Source organism: Stegodyphus dumicola, chromosome 1 (assembly GCF_044657685.1).
Source record: "Stegodyphus dumicola isolate Sdum_Otavi_A_Nest chromosome 1, ASM4465768v1".
In the NCBI taxonomy this organism is placed as follows: Eukaryota; Metazoa; Arthropoda; class Arachnida; order Araneae; family Eresidae; genus Stegodyphus; species Stegodyphus dumicola.
This window is the reverse complement of record NC_140768.1, coordinates 216695960-216709121: the sequence shown is the minus strand read 5'-3', so window position 1 is coordinate 216709121 and position 13162 is coordinate 216695960. Positions and strand designations below refer to the sequence as shown.

General features: G+C 33.9%; 1 protein-coding gene across 1 annotated transcript in view; it reads right to left on the bottom strand.

The window, feature by feature from the left end:
* The window catches only part of RpL18A (ribosomal protein L18A), a 37808-nt gene extending 25167 nt beyond the window's left edge, over positions 1–12641 (bottom strand). The window contains exons 1-2 of the mRNA XM_035362963.2: positions 12491–12641; positions 4818–4997 (exon numbers count right to left, since the gene is read on the bottom strand). Of these exons, the coding sequence (XP_035218854.1) occupies positions 4818–4997; positions 12491–12508 (198 nt within the window). The 5' untranslated portion in view covers positions 12509–12641. The remainder of the gene's footprint in view (positions 1–4817; positions 4998–12490) is intronic.
* Positions 12642–13162: the final 521 nt, after the last annotated feature.

Below are 13162 nucleotides of genomic sequence, written 5' to 3'. Positions count from 1 at the left end.
TCATTTTAAAGAGAATTTATTACTGAATTCAATACAAAACACAAAATTCAATTATTTGCAATGCAAAAAAGTTATATGTACTTTAATATAAATAAAAAACACAGTTATGAAGTGGTTTGTAATGTCTAGCTTTCCTGGCCAATAACTGTTCTTGTTCTGAGAACCAATCAAATGTTAGTAACTGCCAGTAGAAGCTGACATGTTTACACTTGAAACAATTCATTATTTTGCTTTGTTCTGTTTCTGTTTCTTATACACTGCAATTACAAGTAGGAATTTTTGTAAAAATTTTTAATATTTAGTCAAGAAGCAATGAAATCAAATAAAAGAGTAGATTGGACCGCCTAGAAAGAGATGTAATATTATTGTGTTATGAGAAAGTGGTCTTTCCTATGCTGAAATTGCAAGACAGGTGGGTGGTTCAGTGATTACATCTGGAGTCCGAAAGTTTTGTTTACGATATCAGGAGACAAATTCAATAAAAAACAAAGAAGGAGGCCGAAAGAGGTGCACATCTATTGATGACAAAAGAATAAAAAGGCTATGTCTGCAAGATATAAAAATGTCATCAGCGGCCATCAGAAGTGATCTGAACGATGCTAGTGTTTCTGTCAGTTCAAGAACAGAAGATTAACAGTTGTTGGACTAAGAGGTAGAATTCCACGAAAAAAGCCTTATCTTAATTTTCAGCAACGAAAATTGGATTTAATTAAGGATTTTTGTTATTCTAAAACACACTAAATGCATTTAGAATGTATAGAAAAAGTGGCTAATTTTGTTTCTTTAGTAATACGAACATTCAGAAGAAATATGAAATACACTGGTGAAATAAATTTAGAGAATTTGCATATTTTATTGAATTGCATAAAAAGAACTGAACTGAAGATAAAACTACTGCTTCTGGATAAAAATGTGTATCTTGTACGGCAAATACGTAAGCTTGCACGTCTGTGGAGGCGAAGCCAGCAGAAAATCAGGCTTTATAAGCGCGTGGAGGGTAAGACAAATTGCGTTCACTAGCACATCTAGGCGAATTTCTTGGTGTTATCTTGTAGCAATTGGTTAAATTAACATCAGAACAGTAAAAATGAGTAACCACCAACGTTTAAATGATGGAATGAGGTGATGAATTGTGAGGTGGCTAGAAGCAAGCCATTCGCAAGTCCAGATATACAAAGAGTTTAATTTAACGCCCTGCGTTGCATGTAACTTATGGAAACAGTTTCAGGATACTGGATCCATCAAGAGAAAGCCCGGACAAGGTCATCCAAGAGCCACGACGGCCAGAAAAGATTGCTATTTGTCCATTTTAGCGAGGCGTAACAGAGGAGCTACATCTCAGCTCTTTTGGGACCTGTATGCAGCCACAGGAACCCATGTAACAAGGGTGACTATTTCCAAAAGACTAAATGAGAGGGTTGTTTGCCAGAAGACCAGTTGTTTGCGTTTCACTCACGTCTATGGACAGGAAAGTCAGATTAGCATGGTGCAGGCAGCATAGTGATTGGAGTATGGAGCAATGGGTGACCATTTTATTCACTCAAGTCCCGTTTTAGCCTAAACCCCATTCTCGACATATTTTCATTAGGAGAGAGCCTGGGACCTACTACCTACCCTCCAATGTCCGCGAAATAAAAAATTATGGCGGTGGCCGTGTAATGGTCTCGGCAGGCATCATGTTGGATGGAAACACACCTCTCCACGTCTTTGACAAAGGCTCTGTAACTGGTGTGAGGTACAGGGATGAGGTTTTCGATCCCTATGTTCGCCTTTTTCAGGGTGAAGTGGGCCCTGAGTTCCATCTTACATAACGATAACACGAGGCCACATAGAGCTCTTCTGTTTGATGAATTTCTCGAGAGTGAGGATATTCGTCAGATGGATTGGGCAGCCAGGTCTCGAGACCTCAACCCTATAGAGCATGCCCGGGACGCTCTGAGGAGGGCAACTGCAACTCGCAAACCCCCTCCGAGAACCATTCAGGAACTGAAAACAACGTTGCTGAATGAGTGGGACCAATTGCCACAGGCACTGGTAAACTGCCTCATTTCCAGTAAGACATCACGTTGCGAGGCCTGTATGGCTGCAAGAGGGGACCATAACCCCAATTAACCCATTTCTTTTGTGTCTTCTGCAACCACTGTTTCAGACTTTCAGACTCCCATGAGTGTTACACACAAACATGTGTGTCTATTATAAATGTTGAATGTTTATTTTGTTTGTATTATAACAACCTATGTTCACACCAAATTTTATTAAAATCTGTCCAGTAGTTCTGGACATCGTAGATCAAATATGAAAATTCTCTTTATTTCTTTCACCAGTGTATATATGGTAAAGGCTGGTTACAGAGCTGGTAAGGCAGAATTTAGTAACAACAAAATCTAGAAATGGCAAAACTTAGAATTTAGAGCAGGCATTGGAAGCAGAATTTAGGATTCACAGAGATTGCATCAGGTGGGAAAATACCTAGTGCCAGCTCTGTGTATGATGCATTAAGACATATTAGATGAATCTTTTAAATTGTAAGTTTTCAATTTCTTTATTAATAAGAAAATCCCTTTCTATAATGTCTGGCCATGTGATAAGATTAGAAGCATTTTTGATATTTTCCATACTTGTGTCTAGTGAGAAGTACAGAAAATAAAGGGATGATAAACATGTTAAGAAAAAGATTCTAGTATCAGAAGTAAAGAAAAATTTCCCTACCAAGTCTGTAACAGCAGAAAAGGAGAAATATTTTGGAAAAAAAAAAAAAAAAAAGTAGGGAAAAAGTGTAAAATTAAATTTAAAGAGAAAACAGATGCATATTCTGAGAGAATGATATGAGAAAGTCTTACTAAGAAAAAATTAAAAAGAATACATTTTTAATTAATTACATAGCTAATTTTGCTTTTGCCAAGAGCTGTTTCGTAAATTGTGCTTTATAGCATACCTTGTTTATTTTTTTAGATTTAAAATAAGTTGCCAAAATGAAACTTTATAATATGACAGTTAAAAATAAAAATGTTTTATTTTAATATTATTTTTTTAAATATCATTTCAATATATTAGCATTATTTTAATGAAGTTTACCAACGTTACGAAATTTAAAAAAAAATCATCGAAAAATCTCGGATCTCGAAATTAAAATTTTTCTATAGGAACTGATCTTAAAATCGCCAAATTTAGAACCCGTTTAATAAAAGAATTCACATCCCCAAAAGTGAAAAGTTGTTTAAAAGCTCTTTATTAGAAAAAATGCATTTTGAAATGCTTATGTTTCACTTCTTGCTTAGAAATTCGAGTATCCCATCATTGATTTATATTAGAAATAGAAACAAACTTATAACCCATGAACCCATTCAAAAGATAACCACATATGTCAGCGAATCGCCAAAAACGTTCCTCCAAAATGCTAATTCACACTCAAAATGGGAGTCATAAAAACAGAAATTTCAGATGATTAAAATTAAGGACTTTCTGCTGCTTTCGGGAAAAATTAAGGACTTTTAAGGACCAAAAATTTATTCCAAAAAATCTAAGGACTTTTAAGGATTGTACAAACCCTGCTGTCTCCAGATCTCTCACCCTTTCAAAACATCTGGTCATGGGTTGCTGAGAGACTGGCTCGCCATCTATCTCCAGCCAGTGCAATTGATGAAGTGTGGCATATACTTTAAACAGCATGGAATGAGTTGACCATTTCTGTCATCGAAGTCCAGTTCAACTCCTTATCTGGTTAGGCAGAGTTGAACTCACCTTAAATGGCAGAAATCTAGTTCAACTCCATGCCCGACAAGGTAAGGGTTGCTTTAGCTAACACAAATGGTAGCTGTTTCTACTGATTTTGCACCTGTGTATACAAAACTGTTTACAGATTTAATCATTTTGTCTTCCTGCTATACTATTGACGTACAATATATATATATATATATATATATATATATATTATATTTGCTTTCCTTCATGGTGTTACAATTTAAATGGCCAGCAGTATAATATTAGCATTTGGCTAATCTAATTGAGACGTTCTATCCGAAATTACAAGTCATTTGTTAAAATTTTTTTTACAAACCTTAAATTTTAATATTTAAGTTTAAAAGATAATTTGGTACTTTTCCGTTTTGCGGACGCAAATCTCCCCAAGCAGATTTTGTTGGCGACAACATACAGTATGCACATAAAAAATGTTAATAAACATTAGTTTTAAGAAGTTTAGTTTTTGTAAAAAGTCAATAAATTTGTAAAAAGCATTAATTTAAGAATTTAATATGCTTTCATGGTTCATTATCCTGATTCGCCGATTTATATCACGTGACCCCAATTAATAAACCATCATACAAAAATCTAATTCAGTAATTATCTACATTAATAGTTAAATCTTAATTTGTAATACAAGTTTAAATGCAAGAATTATTTCAATTTGTATGAATAGCTTACTCAAAAATTATGTAAAATCGTAGTGCTTTACTTCGCTAGTGCATTCTCATTAGAATTGCCGAATTTAACCTTTGATTTTGCCTTTTCTTTATTTTCGGGCGAGCGGTGTGATTGCACTCTAATTGACTTAATTACCGCAAATGGTCTTAGGGCATAAAATTTAACTATCTTGTAAAAATTCTATGTTATTGTATGCCAGTATTGAAAGAAACAATCAATCTGATAAGAAATAGCTACGACTTGTTTCGGAAATGAGGCGTAAAAGGTTACCAGCGAAGATATTCCGTTTGGCATTAGTTGTACTATTGTTGGCGACTTTATCGTTTGCGCCGGCAAAACGGAAAAGTACCGATAATTTCATATAATCAAATGCTAGAAAATCACTTAAATCATACCTCAGAAATACAAACAATTTCCCCATTAGACTTCTTCAGTTTCTTTAGCTTCCTGGTGAAGTACCAAAATCTAGATTTTGCTGTCACCTTATCCGGAGCAAATATCCTCATTCTATAGAGGGGAGGATTTCTTTCCTTTTCAGTGGGCAATGGGCGCCCAATGATTTTAAATTCTTTGAGCTGTGATGGGGAAAAAATACATATGAATATAACAATCTAATATAAATAAAATATATAAATCTAATAAATAATATAAGAAATTTACCTCTTTTTCTTGCTACATCCCAGAATGCATAAAAAACAAAGAAAATTATCATGGTATTCTTTTATAATATATTTGATAAGAAAGCTTTATTAGTTTTTAAAAAAAAAACTAATTCTTAAGATACATAAAGTTACCATTAGCTGATTGTAGTAAATACGTTTGTATTTATTACTCTTGTCAAAATTCAAAACAAATTCCTTTAAGCCTCCATGAAACGATATTTTCCAAGTACACTGCTCAAGCAGTAAGTTATTGATTTTAACGAATAGCTGTAGTTAAGGTCCAAGTAAAAATCTTTTATAACTTGTAACAGCAGAAGAAAACTCCCATTTTACACTAGGAATAATAAGTACCACACTAGGAATAATACATTTTACTTTGAAGAAAAATCTGCACTTCTTTTGTTAGCAGTCCCCAACCATATTTGGCAATTTTAGATTTGTACCAAGATCTCGGCCATAATTCTGCCAAGCTCATGAACAGCAAATGTAAAAATAAACACAATATATAGTAAAAATAATACTCCTATGTTGTTTCCAAAGAATATTTATGCTTATTATTTTATTGAACTATTCCAGTCAACTGCAGCACTTTCACATATATTAAACTATTTATTACACCATTTCATGGATGTTAATTCCTCTAACCAAGAATGCATAAATCTAATAGCAATGACAAACAATATTCTGGAACCATCAAACCAATTTTAAACATGGTGGCTCTTCCTTTTGCAGTTTTTAACAGTGCATCTCCAAATGGTTTCACCGTTAACATAATATTCATATTGTTTATAATAAGTTTCATATTGTGGCCATTCTTGCACTCATTAGTTAGGTAAAAGAACTTCCTTGAAAAAATCCACCACATCACTTGGTTAAATTAAATATTTTTACTGTCATATTCACACAAAAAACGCAATGAATATGTTTTTAAATAAACGATGCGAATTCGAAAGCCTAATCAAAAATGAATAGTATACGGACAGGTGGCAAGAGCAAAAATGCAACATGATGCTAATACACAATTACTTGCCAAGGTATGAGAACACACAGTCAGTGCTAATTTACGATTACATCACAAGGTATAACTATACACAGCCAGATTTTGGCAAAATATCTTAATTGATTGGTGACTCAATCTAGGGAGCCACCAAAACCAAGCAGTATCAACAGTTTTTAAATGTGTTATAATTTTTGATGTAATAAGCTTTTAAGAACCTTTTATCTTTACACCTGGCAAGGTTGCCATTCAAACAGGAGAATAAAATTCCCCGACTTTTCCAGGAGTGTTTTAAGAAAATTCCAGTCTATCTGCATAGTGCCTGTTGGCTGTGCTGAGGTGATAAAATGTATCTTATCTTGTTCATTTGAGCTTTTGCAGCTGAGGATGATTGCAAAAATTTGAAAACATAACGCTGATTTTTGTTGTTTGACTTCTAAATTAATACTTGTTTGGCACGTTATTGTATCCTATTATAGTTCTTGGATGCTGTTAACCTATTCAGGATAAACACTGTGTAGGCGCTTGGATCAATCTCTTCAGACTAGCGTTGTGTATGCGTAACTTGAAAACAAAAAAAATTTTAAATGTCAGTATATGGCACTAAATGGAAACAATTTCCACACCAGTTAAATCATGTGGCTTTTGTCCTTCATTTATAAACACCAGTTTCTGTTTTATGCTTCTGGTTTTGATAGATTTATTGGCATAAGCAAATTGAGCATCGCAGCTCTAAGTTAAAAGGACACTGGCGTGTTTATTTCGTTAGGAATTTCATTTTTAGTCTTTGCGTTTTCATTCTTAGAATATAGGGAAGTGCATCCAAATTAATGTTTTCGTTTATTTTTTGTTAGGAAAAGTGGAAAAATGCATCTAGCTGAAGATAGCTGGTGTATTGTCACCGAACTTCCATGATGGAAAAAGACCAGTTGTTGATTTTTATATTTATTTTAAAACTGAACATAGATCTTGGTTAATTAAAATGTAACTTTACAGTATTATTACAGAAGGAGAAAGACTTGCTCGTGAAAAAAAGGTCATTCTCCTATGTGTCAATCCTCGTGTTGAATTTTCACACACAAAATTATTACATTGGAATTTAATTACCTACAGACAATTACTGCTTAACTTTCTTTTAGATTTCGTATTTGTAATTTTGTTTTCATGTGTAGTTATAATTTTAGTATTTTGACTTTTCATTAGTATTTAAGCAATAAACATTCTTTATTAATACATATTAAGAATTAGTATATTACGTACATAACTTTAAAAACTGAGGTCATAATATTAAAATGCTGATGTTACATGAATTTTCTGCAAAAGTAGGCTTAACAGCTGAAAATGCGTGGGCGGATGGTGACATTCCATTTATATTTACAGACACATTCGCTTTTCGAGAACATTTGGGAAAAACATATTTAAAAAAAAGTGTATGTCTAAAATTTCCGATATGCAGTCTCACGTCACGCACTGAAAATAAAGATATTTTAATTCCCTACAGTGTCGCCACTGCTTAATTTGAAATTGTAGAGTTTTTAATCAAAAATTCATTAAAGTTTTACAAAATATGAAATAGACATTAAAACAAATTCCAAATTTGGGCTCCCGGGTGCTTAATGTTCGGGTGGAGGAATTTAAAATTTGGTGGCTCTTAAGTACCGTTGTTGTTTCACAATGCAAGAAACATATTGGGGGATAATATTTGGTGGCTACAATCTGAAAAGTAATACAGCCCAAAGGTAGTGATTCGTCGCAAAATGCCGTTTTGAGTCCAATAGCCCTTCTGGGCTAATGTCCCTTTGAGTTATTAACCAATACAGTCAAAAGTCGTTAATTCGGACCTCAAAGCTAAAAACTTTCTGCGCATGCACCACGTTGACACATGCACATAGGCGTTTACACGTGCGCGTAAGACCTCTTACGACTGCGCATTTGCGCTTGCGCAAGCGCAGAATACGCTTTCACGTGCGCGTTTTATGTATAACGGATGGTGTAAGCTAAAATTATCTAATTCAGTTAATGTTGGTGATTACGTTGTTCCTTAATTTTCGAGTTGGATCCAGCTTATTATTTTTTGCAGACTGTAAGAGCAATACTATAAATGTAAACTTGAACTTTCGATTATGTCAAATAGAATTTCCGAATCTGGAGCTCCCAAAGGATCGTACAAAACGAAAGTATGTTTCAATGTCCATCAAGCAAAAAGTGGAATTGCTGCAAAAAATGGATAAAGACATGAAGAAGGTGACAGAGAGGTTAGTGAAAACGAAAAAATTTCGATTGACAAGTTAGTCAGTATTCTCGGCACAGCAATTAACGGGACTTGAACAGCGGAACTTTGTTACTGAACAAGAAATTATGTCTGTTTATAGAATTAAAGAGAAAGTATTATCACATAAAACAAAGCAACTTAAACAACTTACATTGAAAGAAATGTTTAATAAAGTAAACAAATAAATATTAAGTTTTTTTTTTTTTTGTAAATTTTGATACCCTTTAGATCATAATTGTTCTTTATTAACCCGCCGAATCCGGATTAACGACTTTTGACTGTATATTATTTTTATATTTATCAAAGTTATTATGTTTTTAAAAGAACATCCCAAACTTAATCTCAGAGAAAGAAAATTTGTATACAAACACATTTTGATATCAAAATGTTGATATGTAGCCAAATTTAGCAACGCATAATAAAGGAATTCGCTGCTTTTTTGATGTAATCTTTTAACGGTTAATGCAGTCTTCCAGTTCCTATACTTATGTTTAGGAAAATTTTACATCCATTATGAAAAAATAAAGATACAAGTTTGACTTTCACACTACAAAAATTGATCGGGATATTTAATTTCAGAAAATGCAGCTCAACCATAAGATATAAAACCTAGGCTCACTACCAGTATTCTGTAAATGCTGATTATCCTTGCATAACAAAAGATTGAAATTTTCACATGTCAATGTGAAAATGAGACACAAGATTATGAAGAAACTGCTTTATACCTACTCATATTTTGTAATAGATCAACAGTCAATTTTAATTTAGGCACATTTTGTAACTCCACTTCACAACAAAAATCCAAGTAGCTGTTTACGTGCAAATTACATACATGAATAGTAGTTTACTGCTGCCAAGTTAAGACTTTCATCATTCCTTTTCACTAAATCAGTATAAAAAGTTGATTCCCCAATCTTGCAATCATTATGCATCACTTTACTACTGCATTAAAATAAGTATTCTTAACCCTTTCGGCCCCACTGGGACATATATGTCCCGCAAATGTTTCCAAATCACCCAATAGGAAAAACAAGCGTAAAATTTATTGCCGCGAGTGTCCCACTGGTTTCCTGTGATTACATCTACCTTTTAGTGTAATTTTTTCTCGATAGATGACACTAGTGCCCTGTGAGCTTTGTTTTATCATAACAGTTTTGACAAGCGAGAAAGTTTGGACATTCTGGCAGCCATTTTAGGCGAAGATACATGAGTGGACACACGTGCTGTTTTCGTTGTATGTGATTTTCGTCTATTTTTGCCATATCAAGCAGTTTATTTGAAGTAAGTGAATTTTCATTGTAGATTTTGAAAAAAAAATAATATTATGGGACATATATGTCCCAATGGTCTGTTTTATTGGGACATTATTGTCCCAGTGGTTATTGAAATATATCTATGCCTCATTCTCAAAGTGGTCATTTCTGTATTTTTAGGCTTAGCAATATCATGAATCGCAGGAAGGGATTGACAAAGGAAGAAATAATTAAATTATTGAATGAACCGGATTCAAGTGATGAATTGGACGATTCAGATATAGACAAGGAATATGTCCCTAGTTCCTCAGACAGTGATAGCTGTGAAGAATTGAGAGAAAATTCAGGAACATCAAGGGCACCGAAACGAAAGCTGTCATGTCTTGAGCATTCATCAGAACCCTCCGTTGACTCGGACTCTGATGATTTCTCACCCGATGAAGCGGAGCAGGTATCAAAATATAAGTGCAAGGCATAAAAAAAAAAAAAAAAAAAAAACTATTTCAAAACCTACTGATCCTGTCATTTGGTCAAATGTTGGTCCAAATTTTGAGCCACGGCTCCATGTATCTAAAGACCGTCCAACTGCAATACTGGCCAAAATCAACAGATCCTCTAATGAATTAGAATGTTTCTCATGTGTATTTCCACGAAGTCTTCTTATTTTTATTTCTCAATGTACCAACCAGCGCCTTGAAATACTGAGACATGAAAAAAAAGTAGATATTCCTGACACAGACCCTTCAGAAATTATGCTTGTGTTGGGAGTCATGCTTGTCATGTCGTATAATCAAGTACCGAACTTTTCAGATTATTGGTCCAGCAATTCTTCATTGGGAAACGAAGCTATCAAAAATGCGATTTCCCGTAACAGATGCCTATTGCTCTTTGCAAAAATGTACTTCAATGATCCAGAAAAAGATGCGAATGCTCCAAAGACATATTATATGGATGAAGTGGTGGCATGTTTCAAAAGGACATTTATGCAAGCTCGCGAAGATAGTCCCTTTCAAAGCATCGATGAATCCATGGCTAAATTCAAAGGTTGTTCTAGCCTAAAGCAGTATTTACCCCTAAAGCCAATAAAACGGGGAATCAAAGTGTGGGAGAGATGTGATGCTGCTACGGGCTACACCTATGACTTCAATATATATTCTGGCAAAGACATGGATAATACAGATCATGAGGGTACAATACTTGGAGAAAGAGTTGTTCTAAAACTTTCCTCAACAATACGTAACCCAGATGTTACACTTACATTTGATAGATTTTTTACAAGTGTAAACTTATTGGATAACATATTCTTTCCTTCTGTTGGTACTTGTATTTCTCGTAGAAAGGACATGCCAAAATTCTCTGACGAAAAACTTCAAAAAGGTGATTCAGAATTTCTCCAGAATAGAAGAGGAACTCTTGCAGCAAGATGGCAAGATTCAAAGGAAGTTCTGATTCTGAGTAATTGCCATGGACCTGATGTCATACAAGTAAAACGCAAGCAGAAAGATGGAGAAAAAGTAATGACAAATTGTCCTACCGCTATTGCCGACTATAACAGATTTATGGGAGGAGTAGATTTGTCTGATCAAAAGATATGCCTATATGATTTTGACAGAAGATCTACAAAATGGTGGAAAAAAGTATTTTATAAACTTTTGATGACAGCTGTTGTGAATGCACACATATTGTTTCAAGAAACCAAACATAGGAAAATACCTCTCTTGCAATACATTGTCCCCCTAGCCGAATTAATGATTGCTCATGGCAAAGAAAATGCAATTGTCAAGAGGAAGAAATCAGGTCGACCATCAAATGCAACAAAACTGATGTTGAATGTTGGAGATCATTTGCCATTAGAAGGGCCAACAAGAAGATGTGCCCGCTGTGCCAAACAAAATAAAGAAACCCGAACAAAAACTGTTTGCGCCATGTGTAAAATTGCACTATGTAAAAACTGTTTTGCAATGTACCATACATAGAAATTTCATAAATAATGTTGCGTAGGTAGGTGTTTTCTGATAAAACTGTTTCAAAAGTATTGTGAAATTCATTTAGAACTAGAAAACTGAACTTTTCACTATGTTTTATATTGTCACTTCAACCCCAATGGGACACGTGTGTCCCAACTAAAAAGACCAATGGGACACATATGTCCCACCTCCAAAATGGCCCTTACAGTAAATTTTTGCTTATAATTGGGCAGAATATTGCTATTTCTACTTTATTTTACCTAATAAACCCCTAATTTATCTTTTTTTTTAAAAGAAAAAACTGGTTGTGAAAGGGTTAAAAAAGATACTCAAGGTAACAGAAGTGTAAACATAATAATACGTATTATGATTTAACATAGAATACTTAATACCGAAAAACTTCCGTGCACAATACAGAGTCGTAGCCAGGGTTTTCAGCGCCCAGGGACAACTGAAGATTTCGCGCCCCCTACTGCTTAGCCAAGGATGAAAAACATTTAATTCTAAAATGTCGTAACATCAGTTTGGCGCCCCTTGGATTCTGCGCCCGGGGACAGCCCTCTAGCTATGCCCATGGCACAATAGTTTAAAATTTTACGTCGTTTAAATATGGTACTTGAGTACAAATTTGCCAGAAAAGTTTTTTTTCTTTGCATGTATGTGGTCTATGATAAAATGTACTTGGAATAATCTTTTACCTATAAATTTAATTCTACTTTTTAGTAAAACATATACCATAGAAAGGCAACATAATTCAAGTTTAGCAACTCTTTCGCTATACTACACGCGGTAGGCTTAACAAGTGTTACATTAGAAAAAACAAAATGTAACAAACTAAGTAAAGTATAAGTACAGCATGATAAAATATACGTGCTGTAATAATTTATAACATGTAAAATGTTCAATATTTTATTTACCTGGCCTTTGACTTTCATCGTTGCATACGCTGGTTAGAATCCAAATTAGCGGCCACGCTACATCAAATAAATTATTGCCAGATTTACTATAAAATTCAACTGTGAATGGTTGCCACTCTAAATCGAACATTTAATGCCTTTATCCCCCAGTGTTACGGAATTTGTTAAACTTGTACTATAATAAATTACAACGGTTAAATTAATAAATTAATTTTATTTTTAACTACTATTTAAGAAAAATAAACTGTATAATTTATTTTTGCTGATATGCTCTCACACCGTGTATGGATTTATGATTTTGTCAATTACTGTTTTTCTGAAATATACATGAATTTTTTGGGAACGGTAATAGTTAATGTTACTTTGGTTAAAATATTATGTACACTGCTAAAAAAAAAAATGGGACAGTCTTATATCTCCCGATCTACTGGGCCGATTGACGAAATTCAAATTGCGTTCTTCATATCTCGAAAGCGCGACTTAGGATATATATTAGACTTATATATAGCACTATTCTAACATAGGTATTTTGACACAAAATCGGACGTTTTCTGAAATAACATACCAATTTTTTTACATATTTCGATTCTACGACTCAAATTACGCCTAAATATGCAATTTTGTAAAATTTGGAGCGAAATTTACGGAGAAATTCACAAATTTATGTTGGCA